At 44.5% G+C, this 25,353-nt stretch overlaps 1 protein-coding gene across 1 annotated transcript in view; it reads right to left on the bottom strand.

Moving 5' to 3' along the window:
• adgrv1 (adhesion G protein-coupled receptor V1) overlaps nt 1-25,353 on the bottom strand; it is a 196,204-nt gene that overhangs the window by 13,897 nt on the left and 156,954 nt on the right. Inside the window, exons 86-87 of the mRNA XM_042330702.1 lie at nt 25,069-25,226; nt 10,535-10,656 (exon numbers count right to left, since the gene is read on the bottom strand). Of these exons, the coding sequence (XP_042186636.1) occupies nt 10,535-10,656; nt 25,069-25,226 (280 nt within the window). The remainder of the gene's footprint in view (nt 1-10,534; nt 10,657-25,068; nt 25,227-25,353) is intronic.

Genomic DNA, 25,353 nt, shown 5'->3' with positions numbered 1-25,353 from the left:
GAAGATTTGTTATCCAGCCATACATGTATAATAAACTTCACTCCATGCAACGTAGAATGTGACTATACTTTAAATCCTAATCATATGAATGCATTATGGTTCGCAACATTTACGGTCATCTCTATTCATGTTCATTAGTGTTGGTGATGACGTGGTACTAATGGCCGTGTCACGACACAAATGTCAGCGCTCTCATCTCCACGCTCCTCGTCTCCCAACCAAAGTAATTGGTTTTTGCTCCATAAACGCAGACTCTCAAGGCAGAACAATTGTCCCTTAATCGTGTTATGGCCGAAAGAGGCAGCAACAGCTTCATAAACAGCCTGGTGCAGGCATCAATGGCAGAGAGCAGCAGCCGAAACAGCAGTGCTCGGGAAATCTAGGTCAGATGTGTTTGTTTAGAGCTAATCGATGGTCTCTGGTGCAGCTCTCCTTGGAAGCTCATTACCTGTAGAAAAGGGAACTGTCTGTTCCAGCGCAATTCTTCCTGTCTTACAGAGAACTCTCCCCGGAGACAACTGCTTATAGGCTGCTTTAGTCTTTACATCTGAGCCCAGGGCAATTGGAGGCTGTGGAGATTCTCTGGTTGAAAACAAAATAACTTTTCAACCGTGTTCTGCTCTTTCTCCCTAGGGATGATAGAGCTGATTATTTTAGAATTGTGATGCGGGGGGGCAGTGGAAGGGGCCAGGGAGAGTCAAGGGAGAGAGATTCACTCATGAAAGACACTTCAGAGGCAACCAAAGGCCTTTCAGTTGGACTTTCTCTACACTTTCAGGGGATTCATCCTGTATTGGAACTTATAGCGGCAGGGGAATTTGTAAAAATACACCACATGACCAAAAGCATGTGGACACCTGCCCGTCAAACATCTCATTCCATAATCATGGGCATTAATATGGAGTTGGTCCCCCCTTTGCTGCTATAACAGCCTCCACTCTTCTGGGAAAGCTTTCCACTAGATGTTGGAATATTCATGCGGGTACTAGCTTCCATTCAGCGACAAGAGCATTAGTGAGTTCGGGCACTGATGTTGGGCAATTAGGCCTGGCTCGCAGTCGGCGTTCCAATTCATCCCAAAGGTGTTTCGATGGAGTTGAGGTCAGGGCTCTGTGCAGGCCAGTCAAGTGCTTCCACACTGATTTCGACAAACCAGTTCTGTATGGACCTCGCTTTGTGCACAGGGGCATTGTTATGCTGAAACAGGAAAGGGCCTTCCCCAAACTGTTGCCACAAAGTTGGAAGCACAGAATTGCCTAGAATGTCATTGTATGCTTTAGCGTTAATATTGTCCTTCACTGGAACTAAGGGGCTAGCCCGAATCATGAAAAACAATCCCAGACCATTATTCCTCCTCCACCAAACTTTACAGTTGGCACTATGCCACTGCACTGGAGGAAGCGTTCTCCTGGCATCAGCCAAACCCAGATTAGTCTGTCGGACTTCCAGATGGTGAAGCATGATTCATCACCCCAGAAAATGCATTTCCACTGCTTCAAAGTCCAATGGCGGCGAACTTTACATCACTCGAGCTGACGCTTGGCCTCGGAAACACATTTCATTAAGCTTCCGTCAAACAATTCTTGTGCTGACGTTGCTTCCAGAGGCAGTTCGTAACTCGGTAGTTAGTATTGCAACCGAGGACAGATGATTTTTACCCGCTACGTGCTTCAGCACTCGACGGTCCCGTTCTGTGAGCTTGTGTGGCCTACCACTTCGGGCTGAGCCGTTGTTGCTCCCAGATGTTTCCACTTCACAATAACAGCACTTACAGTTGACCGGGGACGCTCTAGCAGGGCAGATATTTTACAAACTGACTCGTTGGAAAGGTGGCATCCTATGACGTACATGGCATGTGCTTATAGGTGTTGTGTTACCTCAGCTATTGTCATAATGACATCATGTCTGCACTCATTAAAGCCCCGGGTTGACTTTAGTGTGCTTCTGTCGTCTTTCACGTGCATACGCTACATACCACTAGGGTCCGGTGTGACACACTTAATGGACAGATGACGTCTTGAAGAAAGTGACAGCTAGCAGAGACATTCACAAGGACTGGCCTGAAAGAACAATTATTCCACTGTCCAGTCCACTGCCTACCTAACTCAACCATTTGAATGCTTTTACAACGATTTGAATGCTTTTACAATGTCCTTTTCAAATGATGCGGTTGCTTTATGAGTGAGGAATCTACCCTCAACTAGCAAGCAATAGCCCTTCGGAGGTCAGACAATGAAGTGGGGTTGAACAGTTCAAACATCTTCAACACATTGTCAGTTATGCAACCTTTAAAAAAAAAAGAGATATTAATGCTATTGGCTGTAGATTATACAGTCCTACGGAAATATCTGATGATAAAGTTCTCTCCTCTCTCTCACGCTCTCTGATATGCATCCCCACACTGTACTGAGAGTACTGAGAGAGTGGTCTGGCCTGGGCGATGTCACTCTCCGGAGATACGGTATCTGTGATAGCCCTCAAGAAGAGCTTTTCCACCCTGCCCGGGCCAGACATCAAAGGATGGCTTCAAAGTCCTCGAATACCCTTCACCACACACGCACTCATGCAAGCACACACATCAAGACATGCATAGCACACATCAAGACGCAAACACACATGCGCAAGCACACACACATCAAGGCACGCACGCACACACATACACATAATCATACAGACTCACGAATCACACACACACAATCATACAGACTCACGAATCACACACACACACACACACACGCAAACACACACACACACACACACACGCACACACACATACAAACACACACTCGAGGGGCCAAACAGTGCAGTGGCTTGAGGGATCAATATATAGTACAAGTGTGCTGACCTCCAAGGCCTCCAGAGGCTGAGCAACGATAGATAGAGGGAGGATATTCTGAACTCACACACACTGACAAACAGAAACCTTAGGAGTGTTATTACGCCAATGTCTACAATGGGCACTTAAGTATCCAGGAAGTAGTTGGTGCTCTGTAGTAACATTTACAAAACTAAATCAGGTTTCCCTCCAGTTTTGACTGCAATAGAGAGATTCAAGACACTAGACAGTAAATCAAGGTTAGTGGAAATCACAGTCTTATGAACATTAGAGTTAAATTGACTCTACCGGGAGTTATCTTAACCCTCAAGAGAGTGATAAGATCCCTGGAGTCAGTGTTGATACCTGGAGTTGATTGGGACAGAGTACTTTGAACCCCATTAAGTGTATCCAGAGACAGAGTTCAATCTATGGAGTTATGCATAGATGTTTTATTTATTTTTTATTTCACCTTTATTTAACCAGGTAGGCAAGTTGAGAACAAGTTCTCATTTACAATTGCGACCTGGCCAAGATAAAGCAAAGCAGTTTGACACATACAACGACACAGAGTTACACATGGAGTAAAACAAACATACAGTCAATAATACAGTATAAACAAGTCTAAATACGATGTGAGCAAATGAGGTGAGATAAGGGAGGTAAAGGCAAAAAAAGGCCATGGTGGCAAAGTAAATACAATATAGCAAGTAAAACACTGGAATGGTAGATTTGCAATGGAAGAATGTGCAAAGTAGAAATAAAAATAATGGGGTGCAAAGGAGCAAAATAAATACATAAATTAAATACAGTAGGGAAAGAGGTAGTTGTTTGGGCTAAATTATAGGTGGGCTATGTACAGGTGCAGTAATCTGTGAGCTGCTCTGACAGTTGGTGCTTAAAGCTAGTGAGGGAGATAAGTGTTTCCAGTTTCAGAGATTTTTGTAGTTCGTTCCAGTCATTGGCAGCAGAGAACTGGAAGGAGAGGCGGCCAAAGAAAGAATTGGTTTTGGGGGTGACTAGAGAGATATACCTGCTGGAGCGTGTGCTACAGGTGGGAGATGCTATGGTGACCAGCGAGCTGAGATAAGGGGGGACTTTACCTAGCAGGGTCTTGTAGATGACATGGATCCAGTGGGTTTGGCGACGAGTATGAAGCGAGGGCCAGCCAACGAGAGCGTACAGGTCGAAATGGTGGGTAGTATATGGGGCTTTGGTGACAAAACGGATTGCACTGTGATAGACTGCATCCAATTTGTTGAGTAGGGTATTGGAGGCTATTTTGTAAATGACATCGCCAAAGTCGAGGATTGGTAGGATGGTCAGTTTTACAAGGGTATGTTTGGCAGCATGAGTGAAGGATGCTTTGTTGCGAAATAGGAAGCCAATTCTAGATTTAACTTTGGATTGGAGATGTTTGATATGGGTCTGGATGGAGAGTTTACAGTCTAACCAGACACCTAAGTATTTGTAGTTGTCCACGTATTCTAAGTCAGAGCCGTCCAGAGTAGTGATGTTGGACAGGCGGGTAGGTGCAGGTAGCGATCGGTTGAAGAGCATGCATTTAGTTTTACTTGTATTTAAGAGCAATTGGAGGCCACGGAAGGAGAGTTGTATGGCATTGAAGCTTGCCTGGAGGGTTGTTAACACAGTGTCCAAAGAAGGGCCAGAAGTATACAGAATGGTGTCGTCTGCATAGAGGTGGATCAGAGACTCACCAGCAGCAAGAGCGACCTCATTGATGTATACAGAGAAGAGAGTCGGTCCAAGAATTGAACCCTGTGGCACCCCCATAGAGACTGCCAGAGGTCCGGACAGCAGACCCTCCGATTTGACACACTGAACTCTATCAGAGAAGTAGTTGGTGAACCAGGCGAGGCAATCATTTGAGAAACCAAGGCTGTCGAGTCTGCCGATGAGGATGTGGTGATTGACAGAGTCGAAAGCCTTGGCCAGATCAATGAATACGGCTGCACAGTAATGTTTCTTATCGATGGCGGTTAAGATATCATTTAAGACCTTGAGCATGGCTGAGGTGCACCCATGACCAGCTCTGAAACCAGATTGCATAGCAGAGAAGGTATGGTGAGATTCAAAATGGTGGGTAATCTGTTTGTTGACTTGGCATTCGAAGACCTTAGAAAGGCATGGTAGGATAGATATAGGTCTGTAGCAGTTTGGGTCAAGAGTGTCCCCCTTTGAAAGAGGGGGATGACCGCAGCTGCTTTCCAATCTTTGGGAATCTCAGATGACACGAAAGAGAGGTTGAACAGGCTAGTAATAGGGGTGGCAACAATTTCGGCAGATAATTTTAGAAAGAAAGGGTCCAGATTGTCTAGCCCGGCTGATTTGTAGGGGTCCAGATTTTGCAGCTCATTCAGAACATCAGCTGAACGGATTTGGGAGAAGGAGAAATGGGGAAGGCTTGGGCGAGTTGCTGTGGGGTGTGCAGTGCTGTTGACCGGGGTAGGAGTAGCCAGATGGAAAGCATGGCCAGCCGTAGAAAAATGCTTATTGAAATTCTCAATTATGGTGGATTTATCAGTGGTGACAGTGTTTCCTATCTTCAGTGCAGTGGGCAGATGGAAGGAGGTGTTCTTATTCTCCCTGGACTTTACAGTGTCCCAGAACTTTTTTGAGTTAGTGTTGCAGGAAGCAAATTTCAGCTAGAAAAAGCTAGCCTTGGCTTTTCTAACTGCCTGTGTATAATGGTTTCTAGCTTCCCTGAACAGCTGCATATCACGGGGGCTGTTCGATGCTAATGCAGAACGCCATAGGATGTTTTTGTGTTGGTTAAGGGCAGTCAGGTCTGGGGAGAACCAAGGGCTATATCTGTTCCTGGTTCTAAATTTCTTGAATGGGGCATGTTTATTTAAGATGGTTAGGAAGGCATTTAAAAAAATATCCAGGCATCCTCTACTGACGGGATGAGATCAATATCCTTCCAGGATACCCCGGCCAGGTCGATTAGAAAGGCCTGCTCGCTGAAGTGTTTCAGGGAGCGTTTTACAGTGATGAGTGGAGGTCGTTTGACCGCTGACCCATTACGGATGCAGGCAATGAGGCAGTGATCGCTGAGATCTTGGTTGAAAACAGCAGAGGTGTATTTAGAGGGCAAGTTGGTTAGGATGATATCTATGAGGGTGCCCGTGTTTAAGGCTTTGGGGTGGTACCTGGTAGGTTCATTGATAATTTGTGTGAGGTTGAGGGCATCAAGTTTAGATTGTAGGATGGCTGGGGTGTTAAGCATGTTCCAGTTTAGGTCGCCTAGCAGCACAAGCTCTGAAGATAGATGGGGGGCAATCAGTTCACATATGGTGTCCAGAGCACAGCTGGGGGCAGAGGGTGGTCTATAGCAGGCGGCAACGGTGAGAGACTTGTTTTTAGAGAGGTGGATTTTTAAAAGTAGAAGTTCAAATTGTTTGGGTACAGACCTGGATAGTAGGACAGAACTCTGCAGGCTATCTTTGCAGTAGATTGCAACACCGCCCCCTTTGGCAGTTCTATCTTGTCTGAAAATGTTGTAGTTTGGAATAAAAATTTCTGAATTTTTGGTGGTCTTCCTAAACCAGGATTCAGACACAGCTAGAACATCCGGGTTGGCAGAGTGTGCTAAAGCAGGGGACTCATTGTCAATATTTCCCAGCATGCTCTGTTGCAGGTTGATTTTTTACAATTGTTTGTTTCAATATCTGTGTTTTCACACGTACATTCATTGTTTTTGATCTTACGCTACACAAAGAAAATAACATTTTTTCTAAACTAACCCAATCTGTAAAGGTTTGGATTTATAGCAACCGTTAATGAGATAGTTGTTCCAGTTAACATGGTGTAGTTCAGGGATGTTTTAATTAAGAACTCAGTCAGGATCTCAACTTACTGTTGCGAGTTCAAATAGTAGATTTCACAAGGTGCGATTTAGAAATTTGGTTGTGCATCAGCAGTTTTTCTCTTGTTTTGTCGGTCACTGACAGTCCGTCAATTAGCCCATGTCAGCAATTTTTCCCTTTTCCCTGATTTTTCCCTGATTCCCTAAATCGCACCTTGTGAAATCTACTATTTGAACTCGCAACAGTAAGTTGAGATCCTGACTGAGTTCTTAATTAAAACATCCCTGAACTACACCATGTTAACTGGAACAACTATCTCATTAACGGTTGCTATAAATCCAAACCTTTACAGATTGGGTTAGTTTAGAAAAAATGTTATTTTCTTTGTGTAGCGTAAGATCAAAAACAATGAATGTACGTACTACTTCCGGCGCCGACAGAGATGGCCGCCTCGCTTCGCGTTCCTAGGAAACTATGCAGTTTTTTGTTTTTTTACGTGTTATTTCTTACACTAGTACCCCAGGTCATCTTAGGTTTCATTACATACAGCCGAGAAGAACTACTGAATATAAGATCAGCGTCAACTCACCATCAGTACGACCATGAATATGTTTTTCGCGATGCGGATCCTGTGTTCTGCCTTACAACCAGTGTAACGGAGTGGATTATATGCAGCGACCCAAAAAAACGACTCAGAAAAAGAGGGAAACGAAGCGGTCTTCTGGTCAGACTCCGGAGACGGACACATCGTGCACCACTCCCTAGCATTCTTCTCGCCAATGTCCAGTCTCTTGACAACAAGGTTGATGAAATCCGAGCAAGGGTAGCATTCCAGAGGGACATCAGAGACTGCAACGTTCTCTGCTTCACGGAAACATGGCTAACCGGAGAGACGCTATCCGGAGCGGTGCAGCCAGCGGGTTTCTCCACGCATCGCGCGGACAGAAACGAACATCTTTCTGGTAAGAAGAGGGGCGGGGGCATATGCCTTATGACTAACGTGACATGGTGTGATGACAGAAACATACAGGAACTCAAATCCTTCTGTTCACCTGATTTAGAATTCCTCACAATCAAATGTAGACCGCATTATCTACCAAGAGAATTCTCTTCGATTATAATCACAGCCGTATATATCCCCCCCCAAGCAGACACATCGATGGCTCTGAACAAACTTTATTTAACTCTCTGCAAACTGGAAACGATTTATCCGGAGGCTGCATTCATTGTAGCTGGGGATTTTAACAAGGCTAATCTGAAAACAAGACTCCCTAAATTTTATCAGCATATCGATTGCGCAACCAGGGGTGGAAAGACCCTGGATCATTGTTACTCTAACTTCCGCGACGCATATAAGGCCCTGCCCCGCCCCCTTTCGTAAAAAGCTGACCACGACTCCATTTTGTTGATCCCTGCCTACAGACAGAAACTAAAACAAGAAGCTCCCACGCTGAGGTCTGTCCAACGCTGGTCCGACCAAGCTGACTCCACACTCCAAGACTGCTTCCATCACGTGGACTGGGAGATGTTTCGTATTGCGTCAGACAACAACATTGACGAATACGCTGATTCGGTGTGCGAGTTCATTAGAACGTGCGTTGAAGATGTCGTTCCCATAGCAACGATTAAAACATTCCCTAACCAGAAACCTTGGATTGATGGCAGCATTCGTGTGAAACTGAAGGCACGAACCACTGCTTTTAATCAGGGCAAGGTGTCTGGTAACATGACTGAATACAAACAGTGCAGCTATTCCCTCCGCAAGGCTATCAAACAAGCTAAGCGCCAGTACAGAGACAAAGTAGAATCTCAATTCAACGGCTCAGACACAAGAGGCATGTGGCAGGGTCTACAGTCAATCACGGACTACAGGAAGAAACCCAGCCCAGTCACGGACCAGGATGTCTTGCTCCCAGGCAGACTAAATAACTTTTTGCCCGCTTTGAGGACAATACAGTGCCACTGACACGGCCTGCAACGAAAACATGCGGTCTCTCCTTCACTGCAGCCGAAGTGAGTAAGACATTTAAACGTGTTAACCCTCGCAAGGCTGCAGGCCCAGACGGCATCCCCAGCCGCGCCCTCAGAGCATGCGCAGACCAGCTGGCCGGTGTGTTTACGGACATATTCAATCAATCCCTATACCAGTCTGCTGTTCCCACATGCTTCAAGAGGGCCACCATTGTTCCTGTTCCCAAGAAAGCTAAGGCAACTGAGCTAAACGACTACCGCCCGTAGCACTCACATCCGTCATCATGAAGTGCTTTGAGAGACTAGTCAAGGACCATATCACCTCCACCCTACCTGACACCCTTGACCCACTCCAATTTGCTTACCGCCCAAATAGGTCCACAGACGATGCAATCTCAACCACACTGCACACTGCCCTAACCCATCTGGACAAGAGGAATACCTTTTGAGGAATTTGAGAGGAATTTGCGGTAGGCTTGATTACCAACAACGACGAGACGGCCTACAGGGAGGAGGTGAGGGCCCTCGGAGTGTGGTGTCAGGAAAATAACCTCACACTCAACGTCAACAAAACTAAGGAGATGATTGTGGACTTCCGGAAACAGCAGAGGGAACACCCCCATCCACATCGATGGAACAGTAGTGGAGAGGGTAGCAAGTTTTAAGTTCCTCGGCATACACATCACAGACAAACTGAATTGGTCCACTCACACAGACAGCCTCGTGAGGAAGGCGCAGCAGCGCCTCTTCAACCTCAGGAGGCTGAAGAATTCGGCTTGTCACCAAAAGCACTCACAAACTTCTACAGATGCACAATCGAGAGCATCCTGGCGGGCTGTATCACCGCCTGGTATGGCAACTGCACCGCCCTCAACCGTAAGGCTCTCCAGAGGGTAGTGAGGTCTGCACAACGCATCACCGGGGCAAACTACCTGCCCTCCAGGACACCTACACCACCCGATGCTACAGGAAGGCCATAAAGATCATCAAGGACATCAACCACCCGAGCCACTGCCTGTTCACCCCGCTGTCATCCAGAAGGCGAGGTCAGTACAGGTGCATCAAAGCTGGGACCGAGAGACTGAAAAACAGCTTCTATCTCAAGGCCATCAGACTGTTAAACAGCCACCACTAACATTGAGTGGCTACTGCCAACACACTGTCAATGACACTGACTCTACTCCAGCCACTTTAATAATGGGAATTGATGGGAAATGATGTAAATATATCACTAGCCACTTTAAACAATGCTACCTTATATAATGTTACTTACCCTACATTATTCATCTCATATGCATACGTAGATACTGTACTCTATATCATCGACTGCATCCTTATGTAATACATGTATCACTAGCCACTTTAACTATGCCACTTGGTTTACATACTCATCTCATATGTATATACTGTACTCGATATCATCTACTGTATCTTGCCTATGCTGCTCTGTACCATCACTCATTCATATATCCTTATGTACATATTCCTTATCCCCTTACACTGTGTATAAGACAGTAGTTTTTTGGGAATTGCTAGTTAGATTACTTGTTCGTTATTACTGCATTGTCGGAACTAGAAGCACAAGCATTTCGCTACACTCGCATTAACATCTGCTAACCATGTGTATGTGACAAATAAAATTTGATTTGATTTGAAGTTAGTTTAGCGGCCAGCTAACTCGCTGCGAGTAGGATATTTACTCCATTTAATGTTGTTTTACTGTAACTCCAAAAAATATCAACACCATGACCATAGTAGTTTCAACATAAAATGGGAGTGGGACCCATATAACCCCCCAGAATAATGCTACATTTGACCCCAATAGGAGTTCAATTAAGTCTTGTGATTTTACCGTGCAAAACATGTCTGGATGACGACACACACGATGATGATGAAGATAATGACAAAAAGGTCTTACCAGCAGGCAGTTGAAGATGACGTAGAGGATGAGCATCCACAGGTATCTGTAGCCCATGTGTAGTCCTGCCCACAGCCACACCAGGGACACCAGGGCAAACAGGTACAGCACCATGGGCACCTCTGCAGCACACACAACAGGGAACACTTAATGCACAGTTAAGACACACAGGCATTCAGACAGACACACAAGCACGCACGCATAGATGCACGCATACACATACACGCAGACAGATCATTCTTAGAATTAAATAAATTACATCAGCCTATTTCACAATCAGAAATTGGGAGCTTTCCAGAAGGTCAGAGCGCTCTGATCCCTGCTCTCTGTCCATGTCTGGCTCTGGTCCATCATCCCAGTTGCTCTGGTCCAGTATAGAGTAGTGAGCTGGATCTGGGGCAGCAGGCAGCAGACCAGGCCCTTGAGGTTGATTAATGAAGCCTCTCTTAATCAGCACACTTTATACTGTAGGTCACAGATCCTGGCACCGGGGCTGACAAGTACAGTACACCCGTCACACGCACGAACACACACACACACACACACACACCACCACAATCTGTGCCAACTGCTCAGCTAACTCACTCTAACTAAAGGGCGCATCGATAGATGAGAGAGAGAGATGGCGAGAGATAGCGAGAGATAGAGAGAGAGAGAGAGAGAGAGATGGAGAGGGAGAGGTAGCGGTAAGCACAAAGACCGTCTACACAATGACAGGGCTGTTGACCAGAAAGCAGCCTCTCTTGTCCAAATTGCATCTGGTCCCAAAAAGTACTCCATGAAGCTAACCTCCGAACTACACTCTAAACCAGGGATGGGAAATGTTTTAGTTTTGGTGTTAATTTCGTGCAATTCTACACATTTTGCCATAGGATGGAGATAAATATTTTCAGTTTTTAATGTGATATCTAAGTGACTGACTAACAAAATCAATGGGGGCCCCGGGCTCAAATTCAACCTTGATTACTGCAAGTTTAGATAGCTGGCGCCGAGTCCCCCACCAAAAAAATAAAAATATATATATTTAAAAAACATTTTTTTACATTTTTAAAATATTTTTTATATATATATAATAAAATAAAGTAAAAACAATGTTGGCAATATTTTTTGTCAGACTGAGTGTGTGTGAGAGTCTGTGTGTATGTAAAGTACATGTATGTGTGGGTTAAGTCTTGGGGGGTTCAGAGACTTGAAACAGATCTATGGTGAAATTAAAAGCCTTGATTTCAGCATGTTGGAGCAGAGGGACTTTAGCCCGCCCCTCAGAGGGACTTTAGTCCATCTCTTAACCTACTGAAGCATGTGCACTGACCTTGAACCACTCTCAGTTGATGCTGAGAGGTACAGATCTAGGATCAGCTTCCCCTACCCCAATCCTAACCTTAACTAGGACAATGGTTGCCAACCTTTCCCCTTCCAAATCACCCTCAAAAGCTCTTGAGAACCACCATTCACAGAGTCACAGTTTTTATTTATTTTTTACATAACATAAAATACATTCGGTCGAATTTAGTCCATTTAGCAGTGAAGGTAACTAATTAAAGGCCTATTACTTTTAGAAACAATTTGCATTTCGATTTTTGTATGTATTTTTTATCCTCCAAAAAATTGCGGACAACCTGCAGTTCCCTCACGAATTCAAGAAGAGGCATGACTCCACAGTCTGCCTAAAAAAAAATACCTTACCCTATCTACAATGTTGGACATTGGGTAGCACAAAAATAATACAGTACATTCATGTTATGTCCTCCAGCATTCTCTTCTAGCTCAGCGTTGAACTAATGAAAATGTAGTGCCTGGACACAATGAGCACATACAGAGAGGAAGGGATCTGACATTTACATGAGCACGTTTTCATTAGTGTGTGTTGAGAACAGAGTGTTCCACGTTAACTAGCCAGACCCAGGATAATAAATCCCTATTACCATTTGTTTTGAACGGCAATGCAGATGTGGTCCTTTGATCCCCCATTCTCAGTCTGTGTGTTGATTGTGGCTGGATGTTGACCAGTGCACTCAGTTTTTTTTCTTCTCCTGTCTGTTACTGGGGAGACTCTCTGCCGGCCTGGGGTGGAGTGTGTTGCGGGTGATGTGCGGAGCTTAGTGATATCGAAAGGTGATGAGGGGAAGAAGCAAGGAGCAAGTGGTGACTGGAAGACTCAAACTAGTGCATGGGTAACACAGTACAGCAGAACACAAGCCGTCAGTGCTGGTTAAATGTAGGGCACACTGTTCAGTCCACTTCACAACTGGGCAGAAAACACAGGGCACGGGCCCAGGGCTAAGCAAATAGCCTACACATAGGTGCCACATCCACCACCTTGTCTGCTCTCTCCCTCTTCTTCTTCCACCTCTGTGTGCCAGTTTTCCATATTTCTATCATTCCGTGCGATCCTTTTTCCCCCCACTTTCCTCCGATCTCACGCTATCATAAACTCACACTTCCTTCACGCTCTCTCTCTCTGACTCTCTCACACATCTGCATCCCTCTCCGCTCCTCCCTCCTTGTTTTTTTTCCACCAGTGTAAGCACATTCCTGGCTGTGGTCTTGGTAGGAGGTCCCACAGTGGAAGCAGGTTCCAAAAGCCTGCTGGGAGGGAATGGCTGGTCTGCTGGGTCCACAGGGATGGGAGAGAGGAGCGGCAGGGTGCTTTCCATCACTTCCCCATGGAGATAATATAGTCCTTATCTTATCTTATCTTACTGTACAACCTTGAATGCAGAACGGGCCTTAATAGACATCCTGCCATTTTTCTCAACACAATGTGCCCACTTTTATACAAAAAGCCTGTTTAAACTTTTTCCCACAGCTTCCACTGGAAATAGAGAGATCCTTTTCCCTGCAAAGATCAGAAGAGGAGAGGATAGGGCTACAGTGCATTCGGAAAGTATTCAGACCACTTCCCCTTACAGACATTTTGTTACATACCGGTTTATTCTAAAATTGATTAATCCTCATTAAATCTACACACAATACCCCATAATGACAAAATAAAAATAGAGTTTTAGAATTTTTGCAAATAGATTAAAAATAAAAACATTAACACCTTATTTACATAAGTATTCAGACCCCCTGCTACGAGACTCGAAATTGAGCTTAGGTGCATCCTGTTTCCATTGATCATCCTTGAGATATTTCTACAACTTCATTGGAGTCCACCTGTGGTAAATTCAACTGATTGGACATGATTTGGAAAGGCACACAACTGTCTATATAAGGTCCTACAGTTGACAGTGCATGTCAGAGCAAATACCAAGCCATGAGGTCAAAGGAATTGTCGTAGGGCTCCGAGGCCGGATTCTGATGAGGCACAGAACTGGGGAAGGGTACTAAAACATTTCTGCAGAATTGAAGGTCCCCAAGTACACAGTGGCCTCAAAGATTCTTACATGGAAGAAATTTGGAACCACTAAGACTCTTCATAGAGCTGGCCGCCAGGCCAAACTGAGCAATCCGGGGAGAAGAGCCTTGGTCAGGGAGGTGAGCAAGAATCCAATGGTCACTCTGACAGAGCTCTAGAGTTCCTCTGATGAGATGAGAGAACCATCCAGAAGGATAACCATCTCTGCAGCACTCCCCTAATCAAGCCTTTATGGTAGAGTGGCCAGACGGAAGCCCCTCCTCAGAAAAAGGCACATGACAGCCCTCTTCGATTTTGCCAAAAGGCACCTAAAGGACTGTCAGACCATGAGAAACAAGATTATCTGGTCTGATGAAACCAAGATTTAACTCTTTGTCCTGAAGGCCAAGCGTCACATCTGGATGAAACCTGGCACCATCACTACGGTGAAGCATGTTGGAGGCAGCATCATGCTGTGGCGATGTTTTTCAGCGGCAGTGACTGGGAGACTAGTCAGGATTGAGGGAAAGATGAACGGAGCAGTACAGAGATCATTGATGAAAACCTGCTCCAGAGTGCTCAGGACCTCAGACTGTGGCGCAGGTTCGCCTTCCAACAGGACAACGACCCTAAGCACACAGCCAAGACAACGCAGGAGTGGCTTCAGAACAAGTCTCTGAATGTCCTTGAGTGACCCAGCCGGAGCCCGGACTTGAACCCGATCAAACATCTCTGGAGAGACCTAAAAATAGCTGTGCAGCGACGCTTCCTATTCAACCTGGCAGAGCTTGAGAGGATTTGCAGAGAATGGGAGGAACTCCCCAAATACAGGTGTGCAAGCATGTAGTGTCATACCCAAGAATACTCAAGTTAATACTTATGTTAATGTGATATTTCAGTTTTATATTTGTTGTACCTTTCCATATAAAAATCTGTTTTGCTTTGTCATTATGGGGTATTGTGTGTAGATTGAAGAGGGACAAAAATAATTTCATACATTTTAGAATAAGGCTGTAACGTAACAAAATGTGGAAAAAGTCAAGGGGTATGAATACTTTCCGAATGCACTGTATGTCCCCTGTGTATTTGGACTGACAGGCTTCTCAGTGTGAGAAGACAAACTGTGTGGAGGATGGGAGTTCAACACAAACAAGCGAGCCGAAACCCAAGATGGTGCTGACGATACGGTCACAGAGGGGTTATCAGCAGTAACAATACACACAACACAACACAGCATACCCCTACACTGGACCCTAGGCTTGGGTTCAATTAAGTTCACTAGCAACACAGGAATAATTTAATAATACTGGGGTTATGAATAGATGTGGGTCTGTTCGTGCCCTATGTGTTTGTGTTTGTGTTGTGTGTGTGTGTGTGTGTGTGTGTGTGTGTGTGTGTGTGTGTGTGTGTGTGTGTGTGTGTGTGTGTGTGTGTGCATGCGTATGCGCTCATTGCTGTGTGTTTGTGTGGTCTTGCAAAACTCTTTCCCCAAGCCCTCTTTTATGAGTCCTGTGGCTGGGCAGCCCAATAGGTCTGGCTACAGGCCCGCTCTGGGCTGCTGTGTTAACATGGAAGAGTGAGCTAGGAGGGAAATGTAACTTGTCATCACACCTAAATGGCAGACCCACAAGTTCCACCGTGGACTTCTTCTATAAGTCAAGGGGAACTCCAAGTACTGCTACCGTGTGTTTGCCGTTTGAAAAAAATAATAAAAAATCCCAACACCAGTCTTCCTAACATGTATAATAACGGAAATAATTCATAGAATGAATAAAGACAAGATAAGAGCATTGGCCTAATTAAATGCTGTAGTAATATCCTTCTGTGGACCAGACTCCGTTGCCTCTAAAAAATCAAATAAAAAACGGTTTAAAACACATGAACAAGCTAGGCTGGCAATATATGTATCGTCTTGTAATCTATAAAACGCCATGCTTTGATAGCGTCAATGGGTTTGGAACACAACCGTCGCCATGGTTTTATAGCTGGGTGTCCGCTTATGCTATCAAATTGTCAGTAATTTCCATTCTGTGTGAAGCAGCAAGAAAATGACATTGCATAATGATAACATTGCGTGGGTGCTACCCGTCCAATCCAATAGCGTGGTTGCTAAGTACTGTTAACAGTGCAATGATACGAATGGGGGGGCAATACACATTAGATAACAACATCATACTCAACACTGTACTTAAGAAAAGGCTATCAAAACGCTAGTGCCAGCTGTAAAGGCCTCACTCTTGGAAAGTCTGACAATAAGGGGAAGGCCTAATAAAATATGTGTCGTAGCAATAACGTGAGCTGAAAATTGTGGCCAACAGTACGACATCTCGGGGCCAAAGCAAGTGGTGGATAGACAGATTTGATCCGTCCTTTCCCTTAGAATACACAGAGTACGTAACCATTGGCTGTAATTTGGGATTAGGAGGTAGTCAGCTGTTTGCATGACCACTCCCATGGCTGGTGACAGCCTGTCTAGGGTCAGTGATTGCATCGTGACTCCTCTAATTACTGTGGCATATATACAATAAGTACAGTAGGAGGAATCGTGTGGAGTGGAGTCTCAATTGCACGCAGTAGCAAGCTCAAAATGGCACCCTGTCACGTTTTTGCCTGCCTGTCTGACCGAGCCTCCCAATAATTTGCCCATAGAATTGTACGTCTGTCTGTATGTCTAACTCTAATCCCTGTGACACTCATATTTTCCCTTTGAAAGCAATGTATTGACAGAAACGTCAACCATTTGACGCATCTTTTCCCATTGAATCCAATGTATTGACAGAAACGTCAACCATTTGACGCATCTTTTCCCATTGAATCCAATGTATTGACAGAAACGTCAACCATTTGAAGCATCTTTTCCCATTGAATCCAATGTATTGACAGAAACGTCAACCATTTGACACATCTTTTCCCATTGAATCCAATGTATTGACAGAAACGTCAACCATTTGACACATCTTTTCCCATTGAATCCAATGTATTGACAGAAACGTCAACCATTTGACGCATCTTTTCCCATTGAATCCAATGTATTGAGAGAGAAAAAAAATGTCATATATTGTGACGTTTTCATATATGGTGATGTGACAGGATGACGTTTTCCTACGATATCATGTTGGTACTGCACCTCAGTCTGTACAACATAACCAACACTGGAAACGCAGAATCATGCACATGCCTTGATCAAGGTGGTCTGTGTGACTGAAATGCCGCATTTTCGAATAAACGTTTAGTATACACAGGGTGTCTTTGGTTCTTCCGCACATGTTATCTAAGACGTTTCTTTATCCATCCGCTAAATGCACCACATCTTGTCCTACTGCAAGGTAACGAGCCTGACACCGACGCTGCATTTCACACCTGGCTGTAGAGTAGAGTATGTCTGCAGACTCACACACACACGGCATCAAATGTGAGTGACGTCAGAGGCCGTGGCATATCTCACAGCACTTTCAGAGCTGTACCTGCGGGTCAGGGCCAGGCAGATGTGAAATAAGTGGAGGCCTGTGCTTATCTCAGCAGCAGTCCGGTCCTGGTAAAGGAGCAGAGGGAATGGTGTCCGTCACCTCCTCTCGTCTCACAATGATTACATCAGCATTCCAACAGGCTCCTCTGTTGTTGTCTCTCTCTCTCTCCCACCGTCAATAGCAGTGGTCATCAGAGGGGAGTGAGCCCACGACATGAGCCTGATAAACTGAAATCATTCTGTGAATCATTTGAGAAACAGAAACGCAGATGGACGACAGTCTAATAAGCTATATGTCTTGAAAAAAAAAATGTCATTTACAAATTTCGAATACAGCACAAGCGTTTGCAGAGTTGAAATCTGCCTGAGAAACAGTGCCAGTGAATGAGACTATGAGTCTGGAAGCTAATATGAAGAGACAGGTTCAGTGATCTGTCCTGTTAGTCCCACTCGTCAATAACAGAATTTACCAAGAGGCTTGGCATTTCTACACAGTAACTCCAGTCATCCATGACACCCAACACTTCTGGTTCCCAAGGCTCTCAACCCTGATTGGCTGAAACATTTGAAACATTCAGCGGTACCTCCATGCCGACCATTAGAGTAGCATTCATCTGCATGTGGCACCCAGGGGCATCATAATGCAATTCCACTGGAGAGGGCCCTTTAGTATGCTCTCTGACTCACTGATAAAAACCTTCTCTATCTCTACTACAGTAGCCATGTCTGCACATCAAGCCTCTTTGAGCCCAAATGAGAATCAGTCTTGGCCTTCTCGCCAGCTTCTCATCCTACAACCTTGAGTTATATAAACTCCAGACAGAGAGACTTCTGAAACTAACCAGGGATGTTACTGTGACTGCTTCCCAAATGGCACCCTACTCCCTACATAGTGCATTACTTTTGACCAGAGCCCTATGTGCCCTATAGGGAATAGGGTAGCATTTGAGACGTACTCCTGTATCTGTTTGTAGTGGAGCCTGCAGCTATTTTTTTTACATCAATTCTCAATGACCAAATCCAAGCCTAGAGAATCAGCCTCATATTGAAATGAGCCAGTCATTTCCTAATAGAAGAGTCGGACCTACTGAAGAAAGTCTATAGCCTAGTACAGGGTTTCTCAAACTCAACTTCCTGACTAAATGTAAAAAAATATATAAAACCTTTAAAGTGTCATTTCCCCCAATTTTCAAACCCTTATTCAAGTTTTTCAAAGACCTCTTTGATGAGAATAAGCTACCCGTCCTGTTGGATGAGGATGCAGAGAGCGGTGAGAAAGTAAAGTGCCTTTTTGTCGTAAAGTGCTTCTACACCTGCATTGCTTGCTGTTTGGGGTTTTAGGCTTGGGTTTCTGTACAGCACTTTGAGATATCAGCTGATGTAAGAAGGGCTATATGAATACGTTCGATTTGATCAGTTGTGTCCCCAGTGTTGTGCCCCTGGTCCAAAGAGCATGTGATGACTGTGGTCCTCCCGGGCGCTGTCTGAGCAGGACTGTATTTGCATGGTGTTTTTGCAAATGAAAAGAGGGCCTTTTTTTCCACCACAGACTCAGGCGGAAACCACGGCAATATGATAACAGTTGAGTGCCATTGCTTCAGGGTGCACTGACAGGCAATTCTCTACCGCGGGGATCATCAACTAGACTCAGCCGCATGTTGATTTTTTTCTTGAGCGGATGGCCTTGGGTGCCGGAACAAAATGACAAATTAAATTGTAGACTGCAAATTGACCGCAAGAAGCCCAAACACATATAATGTTTGACTAAAACATAATCATTTCAAACCTTGCTTACATTTGTGTCTCTCTACTATGTATAGTAATACTTGGGAACAGATTTAAAAAAAAAATTAAATCACTTGGAGCTGATTTCCTGGTGTTTTTTACAGTCCAACAATAAAAAATGTTTTGCTCAGAAAAGTTGGGGGGGTCAAATAAAACCACCCGCGGGCCAAATTAAATTGGGGAACCCTGTTCTATTGGGCTGCGATGTAAACAACACAAACAACACTGAGGCGAACTAGGAGGAGCCTCTTCACACTCTTCTACACTTTATTGTAAAAATACCGTTGGCTACACGTTACTCAAATGTTACTCACGTACTTGCTACGTCTCGACTGCTACTTCCGGACACTCAAACGACAGTTGCCCATCTTGAAGCAGGGCCGTGTTTACAGAGTTGTCTCATTGACCCAACACTCCAACAGCATAAATCGTAATAGCAGAGCAGTGTTTTTTTGAAACAGCTGAAATGTATAGACATTTTCCAAATACTTGAGACTTGTTTCATTGAGTTTTTACCTGATATTGCATTAACAGCCGGTAACGTTCTGCAATTGTTGCGGTAGCTACCAGCTGTACTGAGCCACGTAAAACTATGGAAGCCCATCTCCAATACCAAAAACATGTCAAATATAGGTCATACAAAAAGGACATGTTTTGTTTCACTTGTAACATTGTGTGGTGATTTCAGATGTGGCACCACAGGTCCCAGAGTGATGGGGGGTGGAAAATTGTTCCCTGGGGCCCAAAGTTTTTCCTGATCTGGAAGTAAGCTAACCTAACCAGCTCCAGACCTTAGTTGTAGCAAATGACACATTAATAAACTAGCTGTGAACATTTTTTTATATGGGCTATGATGGGACCAGAAAATGTTTCTAATCAGATCATATGTAAAGAAAATATATATACACTACAGGTCAAACATTTTGAACACCTACTCATTCAACAGTTTTTCTTTATTTTTACTATTTTCTACATTGTAGAATAATAGTGAAGACATCAAAACTGTGAAATAACACATATGGAATCATGTAGTAACCAAAAAAGTGTTAAACAAACCAAAATATACTTTAGATTTGAGATTCTTCAAATAGGCACCCTTTGCCTTGATGACAGCTTTGCACACTGTTGGTATTCTCTAAACCAGCTTCACCTGGAATGCTTTTCCAACAGTCTTGAAGGAGTTCCCACATTTGCTGAGCACTTGTTGGCTGCTTTTCCTTTACGCTGCGGTCCGACTCTTCCCAAACCATCTCAATTGGGTTGAGGTCGGGAGATTGTGGAGGCCAGGTCATCTGATGCAGCACTTCATCACTCTCCTTCTTGGTCAAATAGCCCTTACACAACCTGGAGGTGTGTTGGGTCATTGTCCTGTTGAAAAACAAATTATAATCCCACTTAGCCCAAACCAGATGGGATGGCGTATCGCTGTAGAATGCTGTGGTAGCCATGCTGGTTAAGTGTGACTTGAATTCTACATAAATCACAGACAGTGTCACCATCAAAGCTGTTGGTTTGGTTGAAACCAAAAATCTCCAATTTGGACTCCAGACCAAAGGACAAATTTCCTCTGGTCTAATGTCCATTCCTCATGTTTCTTGGCCCAAGCAAGTCTCTTCTTCTTATTGGTGTCCTTTAGTAGTTGTTTCTTTGCCGCAATTCAACCATGAAGGCCTGATTCGCACAGTCTCCTCTTAACAGTTTATGTTGGGCTGCAATTTCTGAGGCTAGTAAACTCTAATGAACTTATCCTCTGCAGCACAGGTAACTCAGGGTCTTCCATTCCTGTGACGGTCCTCATTGGAGCCAGTTTCATCATAGCGCTTGATGGTTTTTGCGACTGCGCTTGAAGAAACGTTAAAAGTTCTTGAAATGATCCATATTGACTGACCTTCATGTCTTAAAGTAATGACGGACTTTCGTTTCTCTTTGCTTATTTGAGCTGGTCTTGCCATTATATGGACTTGATCTTTTACCAAATAGGACTATGTTCTGTATACCACCCCCACCTTGTCACAACACAACCGATTGGCTCAAACGCATTAAGAAGGAAAGAAATTCAAAAAATGAACTTTTAAGAAGGCACACCTGTTAATTGAAATGCATTCCAGGTGACTGCCTCATGAAGCTGGTTGAGAGAATGCCAAGAGTGTGCAAAGCTGCCATCGAGGCAAAGGGTGGCTATTTGAAGAATCTGAAATATAATATATTTTTGGAATTGTTTAACACTATTTTGGTTACTACATGATCACATATGTGTTATTCCATAGTTTTGATGTCTTCACTATTACAAGTAAAGAAAAACCCTTGACGGAGTAAATATTAAAAAACATTTGACCGGTAGTGTCTTTAAGAAGGCCTAGGCAGCCTAGCCACCCTAAATGTGAATATAAATCACATTTATCACATTCACATTTTCTCAGAACACAAATAAATTGCATTTCTCATCCAGCCCGTGTAAATAAGGAGTTTTAGAGGCTGTTGAAAACCTGTTTATGGACCTCACTCTACTTCTACGCCCCCCTTCAGTGTGTGTTTGAGTGTGTGTCTGTTTGTGTGTGTGTGTTTGTGGGCGAGGCTGCTTTAGTGTGCCCCTCAGGGTGTCGGTCACAGGCAGGTACATGGGCTCTAAGGCTGAGGAACAGACGCCGGCAGTGTCAGAGGCATGCCGAGTCAGCCACTACAGCACGACGTGACTGTGTGTGAGCCGGTGTGTGTTTGTTAGGGCCGGTGGCTCTGCCTTCTCTACAGCGGACACACAAACACACTCCAGGGGAGGGGTAGAGAGGCGCGCATGGCTGCCTTAATCGACGTCTACGTCATCGGCGCCCGGGGGAGCAGTTTTTGTGGGGGTTAACTGCCTTGCTCAAGGGCAGAACGGCAGATGTGTCCACCTTGCCGGCTTGGGGATTCGAACCAGCAACCTTTCGGTTACTGTCTGAATGCGCTTAACCATTAGGTAGCTGTTTGTTCACCCGCATCCACCTGCAGTTGCTAATAACCCATCCGCAGCCGCCCAACTATATGAGATAAAGTGAAGATTTGAGGCCTGCACCAGACCCCATAGAAAATATGTTTCAGGCTGATGTCAGAGACAGACAAACTATGTTTTGACAAAGGGTACAGGATTTTTTTGTTTCAGCTTATAATTTCCAACATTTTAGTAAACTACAGTGCCTTGCGAAAGTATTCGGCCCCCTTGAACTTTGCGACCTTTTGCCACATTTCAGGCATCAAACATAAAGATATAAAACTGTATTTTTTTGTGAAGAATCAACAACAAGTGGGACACAATCATGAAGTGGAACGACATTTATTGGATATTTCAAACCTTTTTAACAAATCAAAAATTGAAAAATTGGGCGTGCAAAATTATTCAGCCCCTTTACTTTCAGTGCAGCAAACTCTCTCCAGATGTTCAGTGAGGATCTCTGAATGATCCAATGTTGACCTAAATGACTAATGATGATAAATACAATCCACCTGTGTGTAATTAAGTCTCCGTATCAATGCACCTGCACTGTGATAGTCTCAGAGGTCCGTTAAAAGCGCAGAGAGCATCATGAAGAACAAGGAACACACCAGGCAGGTCCGAGATACTGTTGTGAAGAAGTTTAAAGCTGGATTTGGATACAAAAAGATTTCCCAAGCTTTAAACATCCCAAGGAGCACTGTGCAAGCGATAATATTGAAATGGAAGGAGTATCAGACCACTGCAAATCTACCAAGACCTGGCCGTCCCTCTAAACGTTCAGCTCATACAAGGAGAAGACTGATCAGAGATGCAGCCAAGAGGCCCATGATCACTCTGGATGAACTGCAGAGATCTACAGCTGAGGTGGGAGACTCTGTCCATAGAACAACAATCAGTCGTATATTGCACAAATCTGGCCTTTATGGAAGAGTTGCAAGAAGAAAGCCATTTCTTAAAGATATCCATAAAAAGTGTCGTTTAAAGTTTGCCACAAGCCACCTGGGAGACACACCAAACATGTGGAAGAAGGTGCTCTGGTCAGATGAAACCAAAATTGAACTTTTTGGCAACAATGCAAAACGTTATGTTTGGCGTAAAAGCAACATAGCTCATCACCCTGAACACACCATCCCCACTGTCAAACATGGTGGTGGCAGCATCATGGTTTGGGCCTGCTTTTCTTCAGCAGGGACAGGGAAGATGGTTAAAATTGATGGGAAGATGGATGGAGCCAAATACAGGACCATTCTGGAAGAAAACCTGATGGAGTTTGCAAAAGACCTGAGACTGGGACGGAGATTTGTCTTCCAACAAGACAATGATCCAAAACATAAAGCAAAATCTACAATGGAATGGTTCAAAAATAAACATATCCAGGTGTTAGAATGGCCAAGTCAAAGTCCAGACCTGAATCCAATCGAGAATCTGTGGAAAGAACTGAAAACTGCTGTTCACAAATGCTCTCCATCCAACCTCACTGAGCTCGAGCTGTTTTGCAAGGAGGAATGGGGAAAAAATTTCAGTCTCTCGATGTGCAAAACTGATAGAGACATACCCCAAGCGACTTACAGCTGTAATCGCAGCAAAAGGTGGCGCTACAAAGTATTAACTTAAGGGGGCTGAATAATTTTGCACGCCCAATTTTTCAGTTTTTGATTTGTTAAAAAAGTTTGAAATATCCAATAAATGTCGTTCCACTTCATGATTGTGTCCCACTTGTTGTTGATTTTTCACAAAAAAAAAACAGTTTTATATCTTTGTTTGAAGCCTGAAATGTGGCAAAAGGTCGCAAAGCTCAAGGGGGCCGAATACTTTCGCAAGGCACTGTACATGTTAGTCAACTTGTCTATAACTAGATACATGCAGTTTCTCTTATATGTTGCCCCAGAGGACTAAATAAACCCTTGCTCACCAGGATAATGTCATAAATGACAGGATGAATGCTTCAATCTAGCTGACATTGTTAAAGTTCCCTCTGTCATCTCTGCATCTATCGCAGAGCAAAGACATTTAGGGACCAGGGATATGAGTAAACCCCCGCATCACTAACACACACAATGTGGCACAGACCACACACAGTGTTGTGGGGAGGCTATGCGCAGCTTTGCCAACCAGAGGACTCGCACTAATTCCAGCTTTGCTTTGTCATTGGAGGGAGCGACCAAAACACAGATACTTAGCAACAATGGAGAGGGATTTGATTCACGATACCGACGGACCAGAACAAAAGCCAGGGATAATGTGTGTGTGTGTGTGTGTGTGTGTGTACAGAATATCCTCTGTTTGCAAGGAACTGTGTCTCCACCCACTCTGCATAAATCCAAGTGAGTAGCATACGTATGTGTATGTGTTTTGTACTGACGTGCACAATGCACACATGTGTTTTGTACTGACGTGCACAATGCACACATGTGTTTTGTACTGACGTGCACAATGCACACATGTGTTTTGCACTGCAGTGAATGTTGCATAAAGCTTTAATCAAGGCTGCCCTACGGCGCCTGATCAGACGCGTGCTCGCTTTGTACGCCATATGAGCGTGCGCGTGTCGTGGTAGTTTTTGCAGGCCATTGTGAAAAATTGTCCAACAGCCTGGGTTGGGGATTAGATGTGTGTTGTAACAAGCAATCTCCACAGGCTTTTCAGGGAACCTACCACAGAGTGTTGGAACAAGGACATCCTGCCCACCATCTGTGGATGGGCCAGCCATGGGGGCTGCGGTGGGGGTTGCTAGGGGTTGTTGGAGATGGGTGAGACGGGAAAATAAAGGTATATCTGTGGAGGATGTATTCGCTATAGAGCTGGTTTTCAGACTTGGTCTGGTTGCTCGAGACATGGAGGTGGCTAGATGCTCCAACCCCTGCCATAAGTCTCATAGTGGGCAGACTGTGTGTGAATTCACATTTGTATTCTTGCATGCATGTATGTGTGCGTGTGTGTGTGTGTGTGTGTGTGGGGGGGGGGTAATATACCTGAGCTGTTGGTGCGTCCGCGGTACACATCATCGTAGGCCTTCCACTGCTGTGTGACCTGGTAGGCATGGATGAAAACCACTAGTACCCCGACCAGGCAGATGAGAGGCACCAGGGCTGCTGTACACAGAGCAGCATAGATATTAGGAATGAAACACCTGCAGACAGAGACAGAGAGACAGAGAGAGAGAGACAGAGAGACAGAGAGAGAGAGACAGAGAGACAGAGAGAGAGAAAGAAAGAAAGAAAGAAAGAAAGAAGGGGAGAAAGGGAGGGAGAGAGAGA

This window comes from Oncorhynchus tshawytscha, linkage group LG12, assembly GCF_018296145.1.
Source record: "Oncorhynchus tshawytscha isolate Ot180627B linkage group LG12, Otsh_v2.0, whole genome shotgun sequence".
Classification (NCBI taxonomy): Eukaryota; Metazoa; Chordata; class Actinopteri; order Salmoniformes; family Salmonidae; genus Oncorhynchus; species Oncorhynchus tshawytscha.
The sequence above is the reverse complement of the archived record's forward strand: the minus strand, read 5'-3'. Positions and strand labels throughout refer to the sequence as shown.